Source organism: Botryllus schlosseri, chromosome 2, assembly GCF_051294905.1.
Source record: "Botryllus schlosseri isolate E-star chromosome 2, Bs_hap1, whole genome shotgun sequence".
Taxonomy (NCBI): domain Eukaryota; kingdom Metazoa; phylum Chordata; class Ascidiacea; order Stolidobranchia; family Styelidae; genus Botryllus; species Botryllus schlosseri.
Window position 1 is genome coordinate 20,843,945 of NC_137237.1, and position 27,930 is coordinate 20,871,874.

At 39.7% G+C, this 27,930-nt stretch overlaps 1 protein-coding gene across 2 annotated transcripts; it reads left to right on the forward strand.

The window, feature by feature from the left end:
- Window positions 1–635: 635 nt before the first annotated feature.
- Window positions 636–27,930, forward strand: LOC145456410 (sodium- and chloride-dependent taurine transporter-like). 2 transcript variants are annotated; one of them, XM_080334527.1, is made up of 13 exons: window positions 646–1,994; window positions 2,054–2,185; window positions 3,413–3,650; window positions 18,338–18,470; window positions 18,532–18,666; window positions 19,280–19,383; window positions 22,981–23,074; window positions 23,646–23,789; window positions 24,736–24,873; window positions 25,050–25,253; window positions 25,391–25,570; window positions 25,629–25,692; window positions 27,710–27,930. In XM_080334527.1, the coding sequence occupies exons 1-13, from the start codon at window positions 1,868–1,870 to the stop codon at window positions 27,784–27,786; spliced, it is 1,770 nt and encodes a 589-aa protein (XP_080190653.1). In that variant the 5' UTR covers window positions 646–1,867; the 3' UTR covers window positions 27,787–27,930. The 2 variants fall into 2 exon arrangements, with proteins under 2 accessions (XP_080190661.1, XP_080190653.1); XM_080334535.1 differs by lacking the exon at window positions 25,050–25,253 and having other exon boundaries at window positions 636–1,994.

Here is a 27,930-nt window from a genome sequence, read left to right on the forward strand (position 1 = left end):
TCCGAGTCGCTTCGACATCTTCCTATCTTTTCATTGTATAGCATTTTGTGGTGTATTGAACTGATAAAATTGCTAATAAACCAATGATGATGATGATGTCACTGCTCTCGACAGTCGAGGCTCGCATACCGAACACGAACGAGTACCGATATTCGCACCATCCCTACTATACCTACGCCTGTTCAGCTACTATTGTATCGTACGATAGCGTTAGTAGGCCTGAGTTCCTTGTGATAAGCTCGCGGTCAAAATATTTCCAATACCAAGTGGACTACCGAGCTAAGAAAAGATATTTACAGTGCTGGGAGTCTTCAGATAACCGACTGATCTATGCGCGATTTGCAATTTGTGGATGTGGCATTGCATTCGGCGTCAGTTCATATGAAGGATAAATTGATGAGTTTACATTAACATTGCATTCATACATTGAGATATAGGCCTACTGAGTGATGCGTTAATCCGTTTTCTGGCGGATATCTGAGAGCGATAAGATAAGATAGCTGAAGCACCGGCGTAGTTTCAGTACTGTTACTACGGAAAACGAAATAGTTCTGCAATATAGTTGCATTATGATTGGATTGTTCCCCATAATAAAAATGCGTATAAGTTCGAGAACATTTACTTTACCAAAGACTGCGAAGGGAAATTACTCACAGAGCGTTACAATATCTTATCATTTGTAACTCTTTTAGTCGCTATTAGGTCTCGCGCGGCAAGCAAAAGACCTCTTGCTCTGCAATCAGATCCGTAGGGAATAGAACCAGAGTATAGTCTATCTGCACATGTGCAGATATCTTGGACGTAATTATTCATCGCGTGAAGCGATCCGGGTGAGATTGTAAAGATGACTATAGTTATGACTTTTGAGGAGACGGTATTGTGAATTGTGTTGTGAAGCTTGGGTATTGGTTCAACTTCTTCATTGACTTACAGTACGCAAAAACAATATTATGTTAGCGCGTAATCTTTTGGGAACTATAGCGCCCATAATACGTTAGTTTGTTTTTGTTTTCTATTAATTCATGCATAGCACCGGCATAACTGAAATCTACGTTTTGTGCCACTACATATAGTATTTTGGTATCATTTCCTACATGTGGACTCAATGCCGAGAGATACAGAGGGTTGTAACAGTATAATCTTCAAGCTGAGAAAGTTTTAAGAGCAGCGAAATCTGAATTGAAAATGGTCTATACAAGAGATGGATAGAGCATGTGAATTGTCAAAACTTTTGTAGGCGAAATGTTGGTACCCGTTACCTAATGTGTCGCGATAAGGGCTGGGCTAAATCCAGTAACTGGGTGACTCGGTTCTGATTCGAGTATCACTCATTATGATGTCATAACAGTATAAATGATGATTGATGACGAAAGTTCAAACGTGTACCGGGGCCTACAATATCGATATCGTATCGTGCCGATATCGTAGGCCCCGCATGTACGTCTTTTTGCAACCACTAAGAATGCGGTGGCAGTTCTACATCATATCAAAGCTAAGTTCGGCACCATACCTATTTCATTGCACTTTGTGACAATGATGTGGGTTGATCCGGAGGTTACAGAAATGTCATTTCCGCTGACGTGCGTAGCTTTGTTCTACATGTCTCGTAAGCAGCGATACGATCAATCGAGGTTTGAAAATTCTCGATTTGATTCAGATTCCAATACTCGGAACATTCTGCCTGGCCCTAGTCGCAATGACTAAACTTGAGTAACTATATATTGCTAACATGACGAATTTCGCAGGAATGTGACTGCGCCATACAGAACAGTGAACACCATAGCGCGACGCTAGTATCTCACCGATATAGAGTCATTTATTTCACGTCACATTGTGTTGATTCGGTATTCGTTCGGGTTACCATACTATGGCGGCCACCGAGGAAAGGGAGACATGGAAAAGAAAAATTGATTTCGCAGTTTCAATCGGTGGTGGCTTCGTCGGTTTGGGAAACGTCTGGAGATTCCCATACCTGTGCTTCAAGAATGGTGGAGGTGATACGTTTCTCTAGCCGTGGGTCGAAACGTAATTACCAAAATATTGAAATTCTTAGGAGCATTTCTTATTCCTTATATTCTTTTCGTGGCTTTGGGTGCACTTCCGGTTTTCTTTCTCGAAATCGCCCTCGGCCAATACGCAAGGCTAGGAGGTGGAATGGCCTGGAAGATAGCACCTGTACTGAAAGGTAGGCCTTCGTAATTGTACAAATGTACATGTACGCGGATGTGCGATATTTATGGAACGCGTATTGAGTCTTCCATTCGTTGTCCAGCCAGAACAGATAGAGAGAGCCAACGTGCTATGCCCCGGGGAAACTAATCACTTTACCACAATTCGTACAATGGACCTCGAAAACTAATGCAGATGTATCGGATTACATGTATTTCTAATTGGATTATTCGATTGCAATAATCGACTGGTGAATAGTGCAGAGGCGCCCGAAGTGAGGCCCACCTGGCAATTTATAACGGTCCGTGACTGGCCTCTTAAATTGACCCTTAACCAAAACCCCATCAGTAAAACTTTTCACCCATTTTTCAAATTGAAATGTTTAGCTAGTAATCAACCCACACCCATCACCGCGCACATGATGAGCAACAGATTTATTCCCTTCCGTTAAAATGTTATAGGAATGGTGCTTGATGCCCTTCCGGTCGAAAAATGTGATATCGGGGAATTCGATATCTATGACGTAATAACTCGTCCCCGATAAGACGAGATATTTCGTAGTTTTGCGTGTTTGGCTGAACCAGAAATTACAATTTGTGGCCTCGGCAAGGCTGGTGTTTTTCCACTCTATTTGAGGGAATATTCTTGGGTAGGTCCATTGTAAAAGGTCAAAATATATTGGCTCCTGCGCCATGTCATAAAACCAATGTCCGGTATGACCAATGACCATATGTCACCAATTTGCAATTGTCACACTTCAGCCGCTACTGAAAACGTAGCCAAAGCATTTCAAATAATTATGTCATCAATAGTACTACCGTGCCGCAATCCAAATCCCGATAGAATAGAATACAGAATACAATGGTAACACTACCGGCATGTCGAGTGAACCCTGCTTATATTGAAGTGTGCTATTTCATAAGAAGGCATGATTAACAAATGACTTCGGCACGTGTTTAAAAGATGGGCTTAGGCATGGGCGGCATTAGCGAGACTCTAATGAATACATTTACGTGACCAAACTATACCTCATTCGCCACTGGATTCGTGCTGTCCTGTAACCGCCACTTATTATTATTTTTTGATCCTTGATTGTTTTTACTCGTGGTGCTGAAATGTTATTTCTTACAATGCTGTTGCTATGTAGGCTATATGCCATTTTTGAACCACATGCATTCTTTGCACACCATCATTCGCCGTGTTGCAATTCGTCGGATTACCGTTACACTTTTTTTCTTTCTAGGTATTGGGATATCTTCAGTCCTGATCAATTACTATTTCAACCTCTACTACGGCGTGATTCTTGCATGGGCTTTGCGGTATTTCTTTGCGTCAATGTCGCGGGAATTGCCCTGGTCGACATGCGGTAATTCGTGGAATAGCGAGTCTTGCTTCGTCTATGGAAAATCTCACAATATCACACACCAGATCGAAGTGAATACCACAGAATTGAAAATATCTTCCGTCGTTGAATTCTGGGAGTAAGTAGTTGGTAGCCGCCTATGCAAGTAGTATAGTAGATCGGTCGCATGCGGCCATTGGTTCTTATGGACGGGGTGGCGAGCTAACGAGAAACCGGGGGTGGCGAACTAACGTTTTCGTCTTATGGCGGGGGTGGCGAACTAACGTTTTCGTCTTATGGCGGGGGTGGCGAGCTAACGTTTTCGTCTTATGGGCGGGGAGGCGAGCTAACGAGAAACCGGGGGTGGCGAGCGGCTTTTATGTCTTATGGCGGGGGTGGCGAGCGGCTATTGTGTCTTGTGGTCGCACGGTAACCCTTTTCAGCATAGACAGCGGTCGCACGCGGCTTCGTTGTTGGCATGTCGTACTTCGTGTTGAATATGTATCAAGTAAATAGTCATGTGAATGAACCTTTGTTAATGTGTATATCGTCGTGTATTATTACACGGTCTCTACTGATTCACCATGTGTTCTTATGGGTGCGGTCGTGATTCGCACTTTCAGGCATCTCTCGCGTGGTGTTCAATATCTACGAGTCACCAACAATAACCGCACAAACGGAAACGTGGCTTGTTGTGAGGATTAAGCAGTGCGACCTATATTTCGAATGACCTGCGCGCTGAATTGTTTCACGGCCAACCGCGTGCTACTATCGATTATTACACTATTCCATTCAGTGCGAAATAGTTTGCTAAATCTAGGAGTCACTTCCGAGGTAATATTTTGGTAATTAGTTTACCACAGAGTCGGCGTAGACGGCGATTCGAATATCAACAATAACCGCGTTCACAAACTAACACTTCAAAAATGTGTGAAATAGTTTACAAAACCCCGCGATCGCTGACAAGATAATGTCTCGGACATAACCATCTTTCGCGACTTGGTGTTACAGGCATATCGATCGCTCACGCGGAGAAATATTCGTAGGCATCACTCGCAGAATTATATTTTGGTAATTATTTTGTCACAGAACCGGCGTAGACGGTGATTCCAACACCAACAATAACCATGCACACAAACTAACACTTCAAAAAGCGTGTGAAATATTTGTAAAATGCTACGATCACTCACAAGATAATGTCCCAGACATAACCATCATTCGTGACTTGATGTTACATACATACCAATCGCTCACAAGGTAATATTTTGATAGTTTGGTACGGAACTTGATTTCACTCGTAAGATTTATTAAGTAACGAATAACAGACCACCAGTGTCGGTAACTTGAATAGCGACAAATTGTCACTTATTTCCGCTCTGACCCTAATCCTTTGTGAAGTGAACGCTTATTCAAAAGGGTGTGATATAATTTTAAAATCCAACGACCACTCACCGGATAATGCTTCAGACATAGCAATCCCTCATACCCGCTCACAAGGTAATATTTCGGTAATTAGTTTGTCACAGAACCGTCGCAGGCGGTGATTCGAAAACCAACAATTTGTCACTCGCCCGCGATCGCTATATGTTTCACGCCTCCAGAATAGTGGCTGACTTTAGTTGCGTGATAAGATCCATGAAAATATTCAATCAATGTGTTAGTTTATCAACTTGAAATGAAACTCACTACACAAATCAAGTCGATTCGTATCTGAATGTTCTAAATCGGTACAACTCTAATCCTTTGACAAATCCCTTAACGCGTTTTTTGTTGACGCGAACGTAACCCGAATATTACTGACGCCGACTTTCAGCCGCATCGAATTATTCGCACATTCGCCGCTGTTTTCACACTTATAGAATCAATACCAACTATAACTCTACAAGAATCAAGAATCACAAGTATGTGCATTACACAGTTATTGTCTTTATTAACTTGAAATCAAACACTTAACAAAAACACGCAACTAATCATTTGGCAACTCTAGCATTACCAAAAAATTCCAGTATTGTTGATTGAAAATCCTTGAGTCATTATTATCAAAAATGTTATAGTACCGCATCGGAATCCATTCGCGGGATGTACTAAAGGTAAATCCAGATAATCCAAAATGAAATATTTGGACTTTGACATAGTCTGAATTGAAATATATTGACAAACATGACTACCAACTTTGATCCAGTCACATTTCAAGATCATACTTTGAAACAATCCTTGAAACTTACAACTCTATTCACGACTGAGTTTTCCGTTTATCAGTTTCAGTAAATACTATCGCGATATTTTAATGTGTTACTACACACAATAGAATCAATCAATGAAATAACACCTGTTGTAAATATTTCTAACTTGACAACCACTTGTGCATACCGCGATCGACTTGTGACGCGATGAGTTAAATCGGAATATTTCAATCTATTTGTCGAAACCTTGAACAAACTATCAGGTTATTTTTTGTTGCAATCGAGTGAACGGAAATAGTATTACGTCTCAACATTTCAACATCTTCCCATACACAAAAGAGTAAAACACAAAAAACCTTGTCAAGTCAATCCGTTTGTAACTTACCCAACCAAAACAAAAAGTAGACAAGACTACGCAAGTAATCACTACAACCAACAAACATATCAAGTTCGGTTTTAGGCATATACCACCAACTCGTCTTATTGGAATGTCAGAAACTCTTTACGGTCATAGTTACAACCACATAAACTAATTTACCCTTCCCACACGTCATGATCATTCCTGAAATCAATACAAACTCGACCACTGACTTGAGTTAACCACAAAACGGCATCAAGTTTTTAATCCACTTGTAGCTGACAGATTATTCGAATACATCGATGGAGAATATTATTGAACTCGTCGGTATTGTTACTTCAACAAATTACACCGACTGCGAAAGTTAATATCGAATGGTAAGACTTGATCACATATTTGTTGAACACAGACATGACAAAGAACATGATCGGGATTTTATAAACTAGTCATATTACTTTTCACATCTATCAATATCAGAATACAAGTCATCAAACTTTTTGTTAAATGTAACATAGCACTCTTGGAATCGGATTCGTTATAGTCGTACAAATTGTATTAAACCCAACATCAAAACAAAAGGACTTTTTTAGTTCATTGAAATCAAATCATTCGTCTTCGACTTGTGCTTTTTTAGATTGCCCGCGACAATTCGTTTCGAGTGAGTTGTAACCAAAGTCAAGATATCTTTGTGTCCACAGATATGGAAGATGAATATAGCTAACACAATCACGAATCGACGTTTCAGAGTATTTCACAGATGTAATAAACTTGTTAGTGTCACCTATCTAAAAGTACGCACGCGTTCGATTTCCATACCGACTGTTGGGATGTTTAGGATTCACTTACAATAACCACGGGTGAGGATTTAACATCAACGTCGTTACTGGTGGTATTCACAACAGAGAATCGAAACATTACACAGTGTGAAAATATATCTTTGATATCAAAGCATTATCCCAAGCACACGATTAATAGTCAACTCCGTTCACACTTTCTATAGAACGTGCTAAATGTAAAATATCACGAGGTTGCACTCTAAGACTTTGATCATTACAAAAGTAAATTGGAATATGTTTGCTGGATGCATTCAATTCAGCTAGAAATGTCTAGTGCACAACAATCGTAATATCAAGGAAGTACTTGCTATCACTAAACGTGTTTTGTATCGTTGTTCATTTGTAGCATTGATTGAAATTGTTTTTGAACACTCAAATAATAATTCCCGACATGAAACCAAGCCGCTGAAAGTCGTTACCATAACAAAGAAACAATTTGTACGATGTTTGGCAAATGTACCCTATAGTTAGGTGTACTAGAATTATTTGTGTAACACATACACCGACAATGCAATCGAAATTTTTTCCGTTGTCATTCGCTAAAGTAAATGTCATCACAATACTCTGTCACTAAAAGACGTTACTCGGACGTGCTTGAATTCTAGGCATAGTTCTGATTTACCCAACACAAGACCCAAGGACAACCCTAGTTTCAGTCGAACACAGATATCCAAAATATCGCACACTTCGCTATTCCTAAAGCGCAAACACCCGATACAAAATATTACTTGTTGTGTTGTTGCGGCATCATCTTCACAATATCACCCTCAATACAAATGATGTTTATGTGTGACATGCTATTGATTTGAATCACACCCACCTGACGGAAGAGGATTTACTCAATCTTTACAAAATGGATATTGACCAACATCACATCGCCGGATTGTATCTGTTTTGCTGGATACGAGTTATGTTAGTTTAACAGTAAACAAATTTCACCCTCTTGGATTATGAACTCAATGCGTTAGCAGTCATTCAATATTTTGTTTGTGTCAACTAGTTACTTGGTATGTTACTCCACAACTCTTACAAAAGTACGAAGGATATTAACATCACACTAAGTAATTAACTTTACTCGATATTCTCGCATTACGAAACTAAAGAATGGTTGGTTAGACTCTACAAACTGTTTCGATATCACAAGACCTTTATTGTCTGAATGGGTGTTCATCTATCTTAATAATCAAATAGTTCAACACAGAACTAGTACTAACAGAAACATCAGAGTTGTTTACACAAAAGTTTGTATGTGTACAGTATGCGAATACCATGTGTAAGTCCAGCACAATTGCGGTATCCATCCGAGTTTAGTTAACACAAATTTATTACAACGGACCCACGTAAACTTTCGTGAAAGAAAAGCATACTCACTTCCGGATGGTTCTATCAATGCCATAACAATAAATCAGCTACTCCAACAAAAGAGTACATATGTTTTCTAGTCGCGGTCCCTAAATCATACACACGAAACAATCTACTTTTGCTAACGAAAAGTGCTGAGTCATCACATAATCACCCTCACAACAAAACAGCTAGTAGATATTATCATTCAAAATATTCCTAACCCTTTACACACCAGTGACAAATCATACAACGAATATGTTTTGTGGGTCGAATTGTTGTTCAGTGTCAAGTCTGCCTGTTGAAACTTACATTAAAACAACACAGTCACAATTCAATTAAAACCACGAATCTATTTTCATTTCGTCACATACAGAAAAATAAATTTTCTTTCCCCAACACATACTTGTAACCAATCGCTTTCAATAAACACACAACTTCATAAAAGTATTTACTTTCTACAACATAGACATTCCGATGTAGTCAAGAAATATTTTTATTAATCAAAATCTTCGACTTCTGTTTACGGTGTTAGTGTGTGCATGTCATACACGTGGGGCCCGTATTAAAATGGACACGACACAACTGAATGTAAGGAGATAGAAGTCTATCGCATAGATTTACATGTGGTCTTCGCTACGGTTTCAAAAAAACGAATCATCTCTTTTGCATTGATCTAGACCGAGCAAGTTAGTTAATGACCATGATTGTGTTTGTCATATGCGAATGATAGGGTTACTGTCAAATCTACATACAACAACCTTCTGGCACTCGTAATAGCTATTTCATTCTCTCCCTTCGTAGTCATATACCCCCAACTCGGCTTTTTTGTTCATCGACAGCTGCGTTTAACAAGACCAACGACACTGAACCCACGACGTTTACCTATGTAAAATTACCACTTTCACTTGGCAGTCCGTCGTTTACCTGGCTAAACATATCATTTTCACTTGGAAATCTATTTTTTTCCAGAGTAAGAAACCTTTTTCACTTGGAAATCTATTTTTTCCCTGGGTAACAAACCTTTTTCACGTGGAAAGATATTTTTTCCCCGGGTAACAAACCTTTTTCGCTTGGAAATATATTTTTCCCTGGGTTAAAAACCTTTTTCACTTGGTGGTCCGTCGTTTACCTGAGTAAAAATATCATTTTCCTTTGGGGATCTGGCGTTTACCCAGTGTAACAATACATTTTCTCTTGGTCATCTAGCTTTTCCTAGAGTAACAAAACCATTTTCATTTTGAAATCTGACAAACTCACCTGACAATTTGATATTTTTGTATATTGTTACAACGGATAGCGACAAAATATACACCAACAACAACAACTCCAATACATTTGTGTAATCGCATATTCACTTGTGCTGATGCAACCCATCAAAATCATCGGTTACCCACATGCAATGTGCTGTTGTACATCGACGTTTATGTTTTTGAAAAATTGGACAATAGGCTTCGATAGTTCTGTGATGTCCGGGCTCGTGCTTTGGATTTTCCAGAGTCAAAATGTCTGAATAAAACACCTCCTTGACGATGGTTGGTATGTGGATAACGGTGTTCGGAAAACGGTTGGATTTATGTCACCCATCGCGATAACAATTCCAGGTCGAGTTTTCCCCCGCGTGTTTACTATATTGTGTCTTTATTGGTCAATGTATGTCTCGAGATTCAGTTTGAAATCGGAAACCCTGATAAAGTATGTAACCGGATCCGGATATCAACTCTGAATCGATAAACCAATGAACAATATTCAAAGTAAACATGTTACACCCTGTGTTTCCACGAAAAAATACCATCCAGACATACGTCGCGCTTGTTTCCCCACATCAGTATACGCGTAAATGGAGGTGTGTGACATTGCATGCAATGTGTTGGCATACAAACATCGGGGAGTAATCCTTCGATCCACAGACATTATCATAGCCGGTAGTTTTGATGTAGATCGAATGTCATCACACCCGATAACAATACCAATAAGCCACATTGCAATGACTCTGAGTCAATCTGAAACATGACATACAGACACACAAACATGGAACCCTAACATGGGTTATTCGCACGACGGTGAAAGTGAACTATACAGCATATACCAATAGAGCGTTCACAGACATTCACCGTGCACAATCATATACCCAGATTTTTGTTGGATATGTACGAAACCGATAAATCGATACATTTCTTTTCCTTCAACGTCAATAATACAAAGGTCATTCCAATTCATCGCTCGAATGTGAGGTTCGTCGGGTGTAAAATCCATGTCAAATAACACCAAAGTGTGCCTTCCGTGTTTTATTATTTCCACCGTCGCATCTTGTCTGTGTCGTAACACTATGGTGCAGGGACTTGAAAAACGGTACTTTGTAAAACGGATTGACATGTTCTTCGGTATGACCAACTGAATAGCCTTGTGGTGATGACAGTTTCAAAATGCTCCGATATGACGAGACCAACCCCGATCTCGCGTGGTGACGACCGTTTTTTTTTTGTAATGTTACCGGACGAACTGGACAAACCCTTACGATGGTGTGTTTTATGATTGTGTGTGAAATCACGAGGTAGTGTGGTATACGATTGTAGTCTTCATTCCACAGAAACACACCTTATTGGATCACAGTATCAGTCCGAGATTTGCAGAATCACTGTTCACGATATTTATCTGGAGTCGGTATGTGCGAGTAGCGACATCCATTCATCGTGACTGAAAGACTGATCGCAATCATTTCGAGCACCGTACTTCGATAGTTCACCTAGATCAAACGCTGTAGTCTCAGCAGAAAACTTCGGTATCGACAACACGGTGGATATCGACCGATGTATCCAATTGGTCTGGGTGATCTGTCTGGAAATAGGGTCATGACTATCTTGTAATGTTACAACGCGATAAAACCATCGAGTAAATCAGTGAACGGTGTGGAAATATCGATGTAATAGCGCGGACTCAGAGTCATTGCAATGTGGCTTATTGGTATTGTTATCGGGTGTGATGACATTCGATCTACATCAAAACTACCGGCTATGATAATGTCTGTGGATCGAAGGATTACTCCCCGATGTTTGTATACCAACACATTGCATGCAATGTCACACACCTCCATTTACGCGTATACTGATGTGGGGAAACAAGCGCGACGTATGTCTGGATGGTATTTTTTCGTGGAAACACAGGGTGTAACATGTTTACTTTGAATATTGTTCATTGGTTTATCGATTCAGAGTTGATATCCGGATCCGGTTACATACTTTATCAGGGTTTCCGATTTCAAACTGAATCTCGAGACATACATTGACCAATAAAGACACAATATAGTAAACACGCGGGGGAAAACTCGACCTGGAATTGTTATCGCGATGGGTGACATAAATCCAACCGTTTTCCGAACACCGTTATCCACATACCAACCATCGTCAAGGAGGTGTTTTATTCAGACATTTTGACTCTGGAAAATCCAAAGCACGAGCCCGGACATCACAGAACTATCGAAGCCTATTGTCCAATTTTTCAAAAACATAAACGTCGATGTACAACAGCACATTGCATGTGGGTAACCGATGATTTTGATGGGTTGCATCAGCACAAGTGAATATGCGATTACACAAATGTATTGGAGTTGTTGTTGTTGGTGTATATTTTGTCGCTATCCGTTGTAACAATATACAAAAATATCAAATTGTCAGGTGAGTTTGTCAGATTTCAAAATGAAAATGGTTTTGTTACTCTAGGAAAAGCTAGATGACCAAGAGAAAATGTATTGTTACACTGGGTAAACGCCAGATCCCCAAAGGAAAATGATATTTTTACTCAGGTAAACGACGGACCACCAAGTGAAAAAGGTTTTTAACCCAGGGAAAAATATATTTCCAAGCGAAAAAGGTTTGTTACCCGGGGAAAAAATATCTTTCCACGTGAAAAAGGTTTGTTACCCAGGGAAAAAATAGATTTCCAAGTGAAAAAGGTTTCTTACTCTGGAAAAAAATAGATTTCCAAGTGAAAATGATATGTTTAGCCAGGTAAACGACGGACTGCCAAGTGAAAGTGGTAATTTTACATAGGTAAACGTCGTGGGTTCAGTGTCGTTGGTCTTGTTAAACGCAGCTGTCGATGAACAAAAAAGCCGAGTTGGGGGTATATGACTACGAAGGGAGAGAATGAAATAGCTATTACGAGTGCCAGAAGGTTGTTGTATGTAGATTTGACAGTAACCCTATCATTCGCATATGACAAACACAATCATGGTCATTAACTAACTTGCTCGGTCTAGATCAATGCAAAAGAGATGATTCGTTTTTTTGAAACCGTAGCGAAGACCACATGTAAATCTATGCGATAGACTTCTATCTCCTTACATTCAGTTGTGTCGTGTCCATTTTAATACGGGCCCCACGTGTATGACATGCACACACTAACACCGTAAACAGAAGTCGAAGATTTTGATTAATAAAAATATTTCTTGACTACATCGGAATGTCTATGTTGTAGAAAGTAAATACTTTTATGAAGTTGTGTGTTTATTGAAAGCGATTGGTTACAAGTATGTGTTGGGGAAAGAAAATTTATTTTTCTGTATGTGACGAAATGAAAATAGATTCGTGGTTTTAATTGAATTGTGACTGTGTTGTTTTAATGTAAGTTTCAACAGGCAGACTTGACACTGAACAACAATTCGACCCACAAAACATATTCGTTGTATGATTTGTCACTGGTGTGTAAAGGGTTAGGAATATTTTGAATGATAATATCTACTAGCTGTTTTGTTGTGAGGGTGATTATGTGATGACTCAGCACTTTTCGTTAGCAAAAGTAGATTGTTTCGTGTGTATGATTTAGGGACCGCGACTAGAAAACATATGTACTCTTTTGTTGGAGTAGCTGATTTATTGTTATGGCATTGATAGAACCATCCGGAAGTGAGTATGCTTTTCTTTCACGAAAGTTTACGTGGGTCCGTTGTAATAAATTTGTGTTAACTAAACTCGGATGGATACCGCAATTGTGCTGGACTTACACATGGTATTCGCATACTGTACACATAAAAACTTTTGTGTAAACAACTCTGATGTTTCTGTTAGTACTAGTTCTGTGTTGAACTATTTGATTATTAAGATAGATGAACACCCATTCAGACAATAAAGGTCTTGTGATATCGAAATAGTTTGTAGAGTCTAACCAACCATTCTTTAGTTTCGTAATGCGAGAATATCGAGTAAAGTTAATTACTTAGTGTGATGTTAATATCCTTCGTACTTTTGTAAGAGTTGTGGAGTAACATACCAAGTAACTAGTTGACACAAACAAAATATTGAATGACTGCTAACGCATTGAGTTCATAATCCAAGAGGGTGAAATTTGTTTACTGTTAAACTAACATAACTCGTATCCAGCAAAACAGATACAATCCGGCGATGTGATGTTGGTCAATATCCATTTTGTAAAGATTGAGTAAATCCTCTTCCGTCAGGTGGGTGTGATTCAAATCAATAGCATGTCACACATAAACATCATTTGTATTGAGGGTGATATTGTGAAGATGATGCCGCAACAACACAACAAGTAATATTTTGTATCGGGTGTTTGCGCTTTAGGAATAGCGAAGTGTGCGATATTTTGGATATCTGTGTTCGACTGAAACTAGGGTTGTCCTTGGGTCTTGTGTTGGGTAAATCAGAACTATGCCTAGAATTCAAGCACGTCCGAGTAACGTCTTTTAGTGACAGAGTATTGTGATGACATTTACTTTAGCGAATGACAACGGAAAAAATTTCGATTGCATTGTCGGTGTATGTGTTACACAAATAATTCTAGTACACCTAACTATAGGGTACATTTGCCAAACATCGTACAAATTGTTTCTTTGTTATGGTAACGACTTTCAGCGGCTTGGTTTCATGTCGGGAATTATTATTTGAGTGTTCAAAAACAATTTCAATCAATGCTACAAATGAACAACGATACAAAACACGTTTAGTGATAGCAAGTACTTCCTTGATATTACGATTGTTGTGCACTAGACATTTCTAGCTGAATTGAATGCATCCAGCAAACATATTCCAATTTACTTTTGTAATGATCAAAGTCTTAGAGTGCAACCTCGTGATATTTTACATTTAGCACGTTCTATAGAAAGTGTGAACGGAGTTGACTATTAATCGTGTGCTTGGGATAATGCTTTGATATCAAAGATATATTTTCACACTGTGTAATGTTTCGATTCTCTGTTGTGAATACCACCAGTAACGACGTTGATGTTAAATCCTCACCCGTGGTTATTGTAAGTGAATCCTAAACATCCCAACAGTCGGTATGGAAATCGAACGCGTGCGTACTTTTAGATAGGTGACACTAACAAGTTTATTACATCTGTGAAATACTCTGAAACGTCGATTCGTGATTGTGTTAGCTATATTCATCTTCCATATCTGTGGACACAAAGATATCTTGACTTTGGTTACAACTCACTCGAAACGAATTGTCGCGGGCAATCTAAAAAAGCACAAGTCGAAGACGAATGATTTGATTTCAATGAACTAAAAAAGTCCTTTTGTTTTGATGTTGGGTTTAATACAATTTGTACGACTATAACGAATCCGATTCCAAGAGTGCTATGTTACATTTAACAAAAAGTTTGATGACTTGTATTCTGATATTGATAGATGTGAAAAGTAATATGACTAGTTTATAAAATCCCGATCATGTTCTTTGTCATGTCTGTGTTCAACAAATATGTGATCAAGTCTTACCATTCGATATTAACTTTCGCAGTCGGTGTAATTTGTTGAAGTAACAATACCGACGAGTTCAATAATATTCTCCATCGATGTATTCGAATAATCTGTCAGCTACAAGTGGATTAAAAACTTGATGCCGTTTTGTGGTTAACTCAAGTCAGTGGTCGAGTTTGTATTGATTTCAGGAATGATCATGACGTGTGGGAAGGGTAAATTAGTTTATGTGGTTGTAACTATGACCGTAAAGAGTTTCTGACATTCCAATAAGACGAGTTGGTGGTATATGCCTAAAACCGAACTTGATATGTTTGTTGGTTGTAGTGATTACTTGCGTAGTCTTGTCTACTTTTTGTTTTGGTTGGGTAAGTTACAAACGGATTGACTTGACAAGGTTTTTTGTGTTTTACTCTTTTGTGTATGGGAAGATGTTGAAATGTTGAGACGTAATACTATTTCCGTTCACTCGATTGCAACAAAAAATAACCTGATAGTTTGTTCAAGGTTTCGACAAATAGATTGAAATATTCCGATTTAACTCATCGCGTCACAAGTCGATCGCGGTATGCACAAGTGGTTGTCAAGTTAGAAATATTTACAACAGGTGTTATTTCATTGATTGATTCTATTGTGTGTAGTAACACATTAAAATATCGCGATAGTATTTACTGAAACTGATAAACGGAAAACTCAGTCGTGAATAGAGTTGTAAGTTTCAAGGATTGTTTCAAAGTATGATCTTGAAATGTGACTGGATCAAAGTTGGTAGTCATGTTTGTCAATATATTTCAATTCAGACTATGTCAAAGTCCAAATATTTCATTTTGGATTATCTGGATTTACCTTTAGTACATCCCGCGAATGGATTCCGATGCGGTACTATAACATTTTTGATAATAATGACTCAAGGATTTTCAATCAACAATACTGGAATTTTTTGGTAATGCTAGAGTTGCCAAATGATTAGTTGCGTGTTTTTGTTAAGTGTTTGATTTCAAGTTAATAAAGACAATAACTGTGTAATGCACATACTTGTGATTCTTGATTCTTGTAGAGTTATAGTTGGTATTGATTCTATAAGTGTGAAAACAGCGGCGAATGTGCGAATAATTCGATGCGGCTGAAAGTCGGCGTCAGTAATATTCGGGTTACGTTCGCGTCAACAAAAAACGCGTTAAGGGATTTGTCAAAGGATTAGAGTTGTACCGATTTAGAACATTCAGATACGAATCGACTTGATTTGTGTAGTGAGTTTCATTTCAAGTTGATAAACTAACACATTGATTGAATATTTTCATGGATCTTATCACGCAACTAAAGTCAGCCACTATTCTGGAGGCGTGAAACATATAGCGATCGCGGGCGAGTGACAAATTGTTGGTTTTCGAATCACCGCCTGCGACGGTTCTGTGACAAACTAATTACCGAAATATTACCTTGTGAGCGGGTATGAGGGATTGCTATGTCTGAAGCATTATCCGGTGAGTGGTCGTTGGATTTTAAAATTATATCACACCCTTTTGAATAAGCGTTCACTTCACAAAGGATTAGGGTCAGAGCGGAAATAAGTGACAATTTGTCGCTATTCAAGTTACCGACACTGGTGGTCTGTTATTCGTTACTTAATAAATCTTACGAGTGAAATCAAGTTCCGTACCAAACTATCAAAATATTACCTTGTGAGCGATTGGTATGTATGTAACATCAAGTCACGAATGATGGTTATGTCTGGGACATTATCTTGTGAGTGATCGTAGCATTTTACAAATATTTCACACCCTTTTTGAAGTGTTAGTTTGTGTGCATGGTTATTGTTGGTGTTGGAATCACCGTCTACGCCGGTTCTGTGACAAAATAATTACCAAAATATAATTCTGCGAGTGACGCCTACGAATATTTCTCCGCGTGAGCGATCGATATGCCTGTAACACCAAGTCGCGAAAGATGGTTATGTCCGAGACATTATCTTGTCAGCGATCGCGGGGTTTTGTAAACTATTTCACACATTTTTGAAGTGTTAGTTTGTGAACGCGGTTATTGTTGATATTCGAATCGCCGTCTACGCCGACTCTGTGGTAAACTAATTACCAAAATATTACCTCGGAAGTGACTCCTAGATTTAGCAAACTATTTCGCACTGAATGGAATAGTGTAATAATCGATAGTAGCACGCGGTTGGCCGTGAAACAATTCAGCGCGCAGGTCATTCGAAATATAGGTCGCACTGCTTAATCCTCACAACAAGCCACGTTTCCGTTTGTGCGGTTATTGTTGGTGACTCGTAGATATTGAACACCACGCGAGAGATGCTTGAAAGTGCGAATCACGACCGCACCCATAAGAACACATGGTGAATCAGTAGAGACCGTGTAATAATACACGACGATATACACATTAACAAAGGTTCATTCACATGACTATTTACTTGATACATATTCAACACGAAGTACGACATGCCAACAACGAAGCCGCGTGCGACCGCTGTCTATGCTGAAAAGGGTTACCGTGCGACCACAAGACACAATAGCCGCTCGCCACCCCCGCCATAAGACATAAAAGCCGCTCGCCACCCCCGGTTTCTCGTTAGCTCGCCTCCCCGCCCATAAGACGAAAACGTTAGCTCGCCACCCCCGCCATAAGACGAAAACATTAGTTCGCCACCCCCGCCATAAGACGAAAACGTTAGTTCGCCACCCCCGGTTTCTCGTTAGCTCGCCACCCCGCCCATAAGAACCAATGGCCGCATGCGACCGATCTACTATACTACTTATGCATATACACACCCAGCTATATCAGTAGTTCTTAACCTGGCTGGTACCGATCGAACCTCATGGGTTGTTCGGCGGGGGTCAAGCATATAAGATAATCATACCTATTGTTACAAGATATCTGGGCGAGCGATAGGCCTACTATACGAGTATGGTAGATGTGACAGCGAGGACAAACAGCGGAGTTTGATGCGGAAATGATATCGCGCAATCCTGAAATCTTGTCAAGGTTGGTCAGTAGGGTTGTTCAAAAATAACTTTTTTTCCAGATTTCAGTCATTCACTGATTAAATTGTCAGGTTACCCTAATAAAGGCTGCACATCAAATTTGGTTCAACTCTAACAAGTATAAGCCGTCGCAGAGCCAATTTAAAATTTTGATTTATTAAGAAAAAATAAAATTGGAAATTATCTGTCAACCCCATGAAACTGTTGAGTTGTCTTTAAAAACGATGCAAAACAAATTTGACTCAATTCCAACCAGTAGAAGCGGAGTTATTTGAGTTTTTCGTTGATAATTCTCGGATTATCCTTGATTGATTTGACCTTTTTCCGAGTGTCATCTATGAAACTCGAGATTGTAGTAATGTTGTCTGTACGTTTGTGGCTTTCTGTATTTAGAAACGGTGTACTTGGTATCTCCCCGGGAATCGGAGACATAGGAACCATACAGTGGAAACTTCTTCTCTGTCTTATAGGCACCTGGATTGCTATATATTTTTGCATATGGAAAGGTATCGAATGGACTAGCAAAGTAAGATGATAGTTTTGATTTACAAAAGGGAGGGAATGACAACGATATATTCTGCATTCAGATTGTATATGTGACAGCTTCTTTTCCACTGTTGATGCTTTTGGTTTTGCTTGTACGGGGACTCACCCTTGACGGTGCCGTAGATGGAATAGTATTCTATCTGAGGCCAGACCTGGCAAGGCTGGGTGATATTCAGGTATATCATTGTATTTGACCTGCATAATTACTGCATTCATTAATTTCGATGCAAATCAGATTCGCTTTGCCTTTTTAATGTAGTAATCCTAATCCATATATCTATTTATCGTAATCAAAGACTGTTGGATAAAACCATCTGGTTCTGGGTGGATGGTGATCAATGTTGACTGTTGGGTATCGACACACGAACCTAATTTGACTAGGCTGCTCTGAAATCTGCATTTTACATTGGACGACCTGAATGTTCTTGACTCTGAAACCTCTCCACATATTTTGGTATCATTAAAATCGAGATAATCAAAACCAGCAGACCAAAAGTTCTGCAGCTTTAATTCAAGGTACAACGCGATGATATTTACGCGGCTCATGCACGCACTTTCGACTGCATGTATACGTACGACCCCAATGTAACTTTCCGTACCAAATGCGAGGTCAATCAGGTGCTTCAGGTCATTATCATGTGATCACGCCCCGTATAGTAACGTAACCCATTTATATTGCTATATATATTTAATATTAGTATATTCTAGTTATTGTTACCGCGATGAGTGGGATTCTTCCGAATGTCCCGAAAGTGGAAATTTGAGTCTTTTACATAATTTGATTTCCAGGTGTGGTTAGATGCAGCCGCACAAGTTTTCTTTTCGTACGCCCTTTGCAAGGGAATGATGACAACAATGGGAAGCTACAATCAGTATAGATATAACAGCTACAGGTGTGAATATATCTATGTTTGTTATATTTCACCTGTATAGCAAAGAAAGTAGACCAGTCGTTCTCAACCGCGGGGGTCCGCAAAACCTCTAAATTTGTAAAATGATTGCTAACCTATAATTTGTATTTTTTTTAAATAGGGAAGGCATGAGACAGTTTCGATTGATAATTGCTAAAACTTCAGGACTCAGATCATTAGAATGGTCGTCTGAGATAAAATATTCTACTGTGCAAACCCATTTCAGTTGCCAAATTGCCAATAGCCTTCACTCTACTGCTCTACAGATACAAACATATTGCTGTTTAGAGACGTTTTGTTGGGTCATCTGAAATAGAAATTCCTGATTTTTCCCTATATTCTATCCCAATGAAGGGATTGAAACCTCGCCACGAAATCCATTTTCTCCTGTGATATACATAACAGTGGCGGCTCGTGACAATATCAGGTGGTGGGGCAAGGGCTGCAAGCGACTTTTTATCAAGATGACGTGACAATGGCGTTTTCCAACGTAAACAAGTAGGTTGTCAAGTCAAGGTTGTCAAGGTTGTCAGTAGGTTATCAAGATGACGTGACAATGGCGTTTTCCAACGTAAACAAGTAGGGTTACCATACGTCCTCTTTTAAGAGGATTTGTCCTCTTTTTTGACTTTTTTGAAAGTGTCCTCGGAGGACGCCCTTTTGTCCTCTTTTTTGAGATTTTGTCCGCTCCGGCGGGTATTTCGGAGTGAAAAACGGTTATTTTAGCTCTGGGTGGAAAGATGACCTATTTTTTAGTTATCCACCTAGCAATGCGGGAAGAAAAACGGTACTTTGAGCTCTGAGCGGAAAAGATGACCTTTTTTTTTAGTCAACCGATCACAAAGTGGGAAAAATTCACCGGTTTTTGAAAATTCTTCTCCGGTTTTGCAAGTCTCAAATTTCTGGAAAAGTGTCCTCTTTTTAGATTTCCAAAATATGGTAAGCCTATGTTACGGTAACATGAATTTCCCGACAACAGTGATTTTAACGTATGTGCCACGAGAGGTCTGCCGGTGAGCTGTGACTTGAAGTGTGGTAACTGCGTAAACGGCGTACGGAACAAAGATTCAACACGGTTCATGTTCGCACTAGACCTGACTAATTATCTGCAGAAATGGAAATGACTATATAACTCGAGAGATTGCGTAAGCCTAATTGGAAAGGTCAACGAGTTCGGACACCAACGCAATTGTTATCTCATACATTGGGCCTGTCATATTGAATCCAAAGCACCAGTCTGAAGAACTAAGAATAGCAGCCTCGGAAATTCGGTCTCGGTACAGCATAGGAGATTTTGGCCTTGAAACTGGAGACTGTAACACGACACATATGGCTTTATTACTGTCTATAGGTCTGCTGCGAAATCGCATTTGAAAAATATATTACCGAATGTATACGTGGATGAAAGCCGTACACTGTTACATGACATCATCTGCCCTAATCATTGAGTGTCAACCTTGAGACTTGGCACAGCGTTCGATACTAAAATCAAAACACACCGTGCAAAAGCTCATGACAGATCTAGGTAAGGAGCATCGTTAAAATCAATAGAGACCAATACCGGCTTTGCGTAAAATCTGTTCGCGATAAATGACGAGTCGGCTCTCACTCGACTTAGGAAGCGAAATTACCACTAACATAGTTCAGTGACAAACTTAAAACTTGGTACAGCGTTCGATACTAACATTAAGACTTACCGTGCCAAATGTCATAACCTATATCAGTATTGAACATCGTCAAAATCAATGGATACCAATACCGGCTTTTGAGTAAAATCTGTTTGCGATACATGACGGATCAGCACACACTCAACTTCGGAAACGGAATTACTACCCTAAACTTTAAGTAGAAACCCTGAAACTTGAGGCAATGTTAAATAACACCATCACGACATGACACACCAAGTTTCAAGAGTTTTCATGGTGTGAAACACCATCAAAATCGACCTATACCAGCAAAGGTCGACTAAACGCATATGACGGTAACCGAGTTCAGATATAGATACGATTGTTACATCACACCTTAGGGGCACAGACCTATTGTGCCCCGGTTGCTCGGTAATTTTATGAATAGGAGAGAGCAAATCCCCGTTTCTTTATTGTGCGCGGCTTTGAGAGAATAGACAGTGAAAGCTTGTTATGAGCGCTACCGGGGCATGCCCCGGCTAGGCATTCGCAAAGCGAAAACACAGAAGAGAATTCGATTTTCGCAGAGACTTCGCTATACATGGGCATTTACAAGCGAAAGGACAAGAAGAATATGATTTTCGCTGTGATTTCGGTATATATAGATTGTTGTGCGTCTATAACTGGTAAAGAATTGTTATTGAACAGAATTTTAGGTGGGGCAATGCCCCAGTTGCCCTATAGGACGAGCCGCCACTGATACATAACCACTATTCCAGAATAACATCAGGGTGAGGAGCTAGATAGAAATAACTAAGCTGGACGTTAGTCGTCATGTGTTCGTCAACAACGCTGTTTCTCAATTTCGGTGCCATATGTGTTGCGATCACACCAAAAGGTGTCGTCGGAAGCGTTACGCGTTAATATTACATTCGCCAGCACCTATTTTTGTGGAAATATTTTCGGTACTCGTTCATACCAAATCGAAGACGCGGATTTTCAAGACAATAAATACGGCCGCAAATTTCGCTTCGAAATAATAAAGGTCCGCGAAGACAAAAAGATTGAGAACCACTGAAGTAGACTATATGATTTGCGATATGTTTCATTTCACTACTTTAAAAGTTTTGCGTGTGTGTGTGTTACGAGCGAGTCTAAATCGCGTCAACCAGGGAAGACATCGTACTAACGTTTACCATTGCCGGATCTATTTCATTCTGGCATTTCGGATCAAATATCGGGTCTCCACTTCGTTATAGATGGCCATTGGCCATACCGAGGTCACCCACACAATTACTTACTAGAAACATTTGACATGATGTTCAACGTATCATGATCGAAATTTGTCACTCCCACAGCATATTGTCGGAAAATAGCAAGCTACTCTCTTCTGTGTATATCTGCTCTTAAGGTTGTAAACATATCATAATCGGGATACGGGAGTATTTTGAGACGTGGCTATATGTTAGACGTGTCTGTCCCATAAATGCTTGTTACTCTTTTCGATAGCCGCAGTCTATATTACAATTCTTGCAGTAGTTGTGGCATGAGGCTCGGTTGCGAATGTATCGTATTCGCCGTACTTGTGTGATGATCAGGTACCTCGTTGTATTTAACATTCAGATATCCTTTGTGATCTTATCACCAATGTTCGAACAACTCAAGGTGTTGTCGTACTGGAATCACTGTCGCCATGCTATTTCATCACCTTCGACCGATTAACGGATGATTCAATGCTTAAATAAAATGCTTTCCCGAATCCAGGCTATATATATTTATGTATGTGTGGTTAGTGGTTACGCCGCAGAATCATCATATGCTATGTAACTGGTCCAAATAGCGCCTGCAAAATCCTAACCATCGGGAATAGTCTGATTTAACCGGATACAAGCCATATAGGCCAACATGTAACATTCAATTGAGCTCATTGATACATAACTTCGCAATGTTTCAGAGATTGCATATTTTTGGCACTTTTCAACAGCGGTGTAAGCTTCGTGTCAGGATTCGCGATTTTCTCAATACTCGGATTCATGGCAAAAGAGCAAGTAAGCAGAATTAGAGCCCGACCGATATTGGATTTTTGGGCCGATACCGATAAAACCGATATCTAACATCTTCACCGATAACACCGATATATTCAGCCGATATTCAAATAAAGGGGAATCTACCTCAAAAGGCGCATTTTCAAAACTTCAGAGCATTTATTTCAACAACTTTACAGCCATTGTCATACTTGAACATGAAATAGACTAGAAAGGATGCATCTGGGCACTTCGAAAGTGTAAGCTGTACGAAATATAGCAATATTCCCAGTCTAGCGGTAAAGAATTATAGTTTACCGACTTCCTACCATCATGTTGTGACGTCACGAAAATGGCCGATATTTTATCAGCTCCAATGGCCGATACCGATAATTCTTTCAAAGTGTAATATCGACTCGATATTATCGGCGAACCGATAATCGGTCGGGCTCCAAGCAGGATACATTCGATTCGCTACATTGTATATCAATATGAATATTGTGTAGTCGACATAGGTGACTATACTTTGATCAGATACTCCTTCGCGGTTGAACCATTTATTGATAATCAATTCCCGCTCTTTCCGATGTACCAGGGTCAGAACATTACGGAAGTAGCTGAATCCGGGCCCGGTTTGGCGTTCATCGCCTATCCTAAAGCTCTCAACTTGATGCCATTGCCTCAATTTTGGGGATGTCTGTTCTTCCTTATGATTTTTATTCTTGGAATCGATAGTCAGGTGAGTCGTCTATACATAGTGCTACACAATTAAATCAATTTGCCCATGCTCACATGAATGGCCTACAAATCAGACGGAGTTATGCGTAAATGATGCGATGTTCCTGTATTTAGTTAGCGTCAAATTACTACATGTCTATTGTCTATATCAGTGATTCCCAACGTGCGGGCCATTATGAGAAACAAGGGGGCGAAAATCCCAAAGGGGGCAACTGGGGGGGGGGCGAAAATATTAAAACGTCCTGCTGTGAGATAGATTTAATTACCACGGCCAAAAAAATACACGTTAAAATTGTTTACAAAGTCAAAAAAAATTTTGTCACCTGCATTTCGTTTGTATCGTAAACGCTTGCACTGTCGATGAGCTTATCATATGACATTTTGCAGCTTTTAGCCTTCGTTATAGGCCTAACGTTGTAGACGGCATATTATTTGGTAATTGTGAATCATAAACGGTCAAATGAATCAAATAGGTTGACATTGAGTTATGCTGAACGTACCGCAATATTCTAACTTTAGCAAAGCTGCGTGGGCATGGGTTCTTATACAAAGAAGCGCATGATGAAAAATTGTGATGTAGAGAACATTGTCAGAATGAAGCAACACGCTGTGTCACCAGCAGTGTACGCACAATTTCAGCTGCTGTTGCTGAACGTTCTTTCTCCATTCTTGGCAAGCTACTTAGTAAGGACAGACAGTTCCAACAAGAAATGAAGATAAGTAGTACAATTCTAACATGAGGTCAAACTAATTGACCTCACGGCCGTATCGCAACTCCGTCGTCAAAGCATCTCGATGGTGCAGGCGAAAAAGAATATCATATCTCTCTCTCTCTCTCTCCATCATATCTGATAATTAAGCTTATTTGGTTCAAAACCTATAACCTCCGAGCACATTGCATAATGCACGGATTGCACACACCTGTCACACTTACATATGATTTTCAGTTCGTCGCTCAGGAGACGCTGATGGCCGCTTTCGTAGACTTGAATCCGAAATTTTTCAAGAAAGCCTGGAGAAAAGAAACGTTTCTAGCACTTCTCTGCCTCACGCAATTTGTCGTCGGAATTAGCATGGTCACAAATGTACGTATAGACTTGTACGAATATTGTGACAGGAGCTAACCGCATTTGTTTGTTATATGAAATTAATTTGAAATATTTATATGCTCTCACATTGGTAGCAGAAGGACCAGTGTCTCCGCATACGCCTGGCCATCGCTAGAATATATCAAAACTGAGTTCCGCAATTTTCGATGTAGGGTGGAGTTTACGTGTTGAATATATTCGATAACTACGGCGCGGCCGGATGGTCTGTTGTACTCATAGCATTCTGTGAATGCGCTTCCGTGGCCTGGATTTTTGGGATTGACAAATTCTGGAATCGTGTTTGCGATATGATTGGATATCGGCCATACCCATGGTTCAAATGGTGTTGGATGGCATTGACACCGATAGCATGCTCAGTAAGTACTAATAACAGTTGACATTTCAAATATAAATTTTGGCGATGAGGCTGATACAAATAGTACGAAAATACCATATGTAGGCTATTCTCCATATGCCTATTTTACAGTTGACTTATATAATGTATTGCAAACAGGTTGTGTTCGTTGCAAGTCTAGCTACATATAAACCTTTCACTTACAAACTGACGCATCGAACCTACACCTATCCTCCGTGGTCCGTCGGCGTAGCTTGGCTAATCGCGATGTCAGGAATGATTTGGATACCGGGATACGCAGCGTATAGCTTCATTTCAGCAAAAGGAACCGTTAAGGAGGTATTAAATATGAGATAAATTCTCCGAAGCTAGCATCTACGAAGCTTGCTCATTCCAGAAATTAAAGAAGATAACAACTTCTGAATTGATCGAGCCATCTGTTGAAAAGTGCAGTTCCATCGGTAATATATTTATACACAATACATGTCTAAAATACAAGCCCCGATATTTAATCCCCGCCAAGTGCACCGAGTAAAAACTCAAACACCAAGGACGACCGCTGCACCGCCGTATCGTATTAACGATTATCACACGTACTCCTATTTTCCCTTACTCCATTTCCGGCCGGGAACATCGATGATCGATAACACGTACCTCTTATAACTGGAACATTTTGCTACTGTCCGCATAATAGCAAGCAAAGCAAGCAAGTAAATATTACTCATTGTGCATATGCCGATCTGAACCCTTATAAGTTCGCATCAGAGTAGAGGTTCCCAAACTAGGTGTCGCGACTGCAATGGGGTCGTTTGCTTATTGTCTGGGGTCGTGGAGACGAAAATTAAATACCAATGACATTAGAAGAATGTCAATTAAGCGACTCATTTCTGAATATTTTAGTTCATTTTTCAAAATAGAATGGAAAACTATTGCGAATCATGCAAACAAGGTATCAGATCAGCCGAAGCGGCCTTTAAAGCGCCAACTCCTATGGCGCAAGGTTGGTGTCTGGTACGGATGGTGCGAACCCCTAAAAGGTTCAGTTTCGTGCGAACGCGAACCTTTTTGAAAGGTTCTGTGCGAACTGCGAACGCGAACGTGAACCTTGTGACGTCACGTGACGCCACATTGCCAATCCCAACCCTACATTTCAGGCCACATAAGCCACAATGCTTAATTAAGTACTTGCGGACGTTTTAAACGTCCCCAAATATGTCAACCTGTGAGCAATCAAATGCTATAATAAAATCAATATCTTCCGTCGCTTTGCCAACAATTTCGACGGGGACTTACAAGGGAACATAAGCTTACGCCTTAACGGTGTAGGCCAGACCGCACAATGTATTCGGCGCTTGACTATTGCTACATTGGTATTGAGCAGAGTGTAAAACGGGTTTCTGTACTTGCAACCGATATTAGCCTACCCCATAAACAAGTTATACAGTAGCCAACATCCCAATCGCATTGATTTGGTTTTTATGATGCAAACATATCAAATCAAGATTGATCCCATGCGCCTGCTAGATTTTCTTTTACGTTAGACAACGACGATGTCTTCTATGTGTCAATTTCACTGATTGTTGGAATAAGCACTATTCGCTGACTCCCCAAATGTAATTTATTTCGTTCCTGATGTTGTGTTATTGCGGGTCATGCTCACAGCAGAGAGTCACGATAATATCCACAAACGGGAAGCTGAATATTTCGAGCGAACTTTTGTAACAAAGAAAGTGAAATATTTGAGATTGGCAAGGTGCATGCTCGTTGAGTGTTGATTTTTTTGATGCTGACAGTGCCATGCATAGAGTTGTCCGAAGTTTATTGCAAAGAATTTCAACCAAAGATGTTATAATGACATGAAAAATTGTAATATATGAAAAAGGTTCACAGTCCAGAACGCATCAAGGTTCGTTTGTGAACGTGAACCTCACGTTCACACCATCCCTAGTGTCTGGTCATTAGTATGATCAATTAAAGTGTCGGGATAGCATATAGAAAGCAACAGGACGGTTATTTTCCTTACTGAAAATTACAAGAATCCATATGTGTTAACAAAATAATACATTCACAGGAGATACGTAGGCTAATGATCACGTAAATAAACACGTAGTAATCAGCTCTCCAAACTGAGAGGTGGGGTCGCGAAACAATTTCTAATCGAAATTTGGGGTCGCGACCATAAAAAGTTTGAAAACCACTGATCTATAGTTTCAATCTCGCGATGTCGTATGAATGATCAATCTGATGACACGCAATTTTGAAAAATTTAAACCGCCTTATCGGGTTTAGGTTACGTGACTCTCGACGATTTCACACAATACGTATCGGCTGAGTAAGGCATAGTATACTGGCCCATCGTCGCGACATCATGGCTGAAGCAAGCGTTGTCTACGCGACATATGCTATATTTTAAAATGCTATACTATAGAATAGAAATAGAATACATAACATCAGAAAATAATGTTTTTATTCTTACAGGCAATGGTTGTTCTCCAATCAAATATGAGTCAGAGGAATTGGCTCAACTCTATCAGCAAGTCAAGTCGGAAACCTAAGCACTCAACAAATGTTCAATTGTGTACCTATTGCATAGGCTACCTCGATATTTCTGCTGTATATTGATGAGTGACTATAAAATTGACAATATCACAAAAATATATTTTTTACTGAATTTGAATAAAAGTTTTGAACTAGGCAAA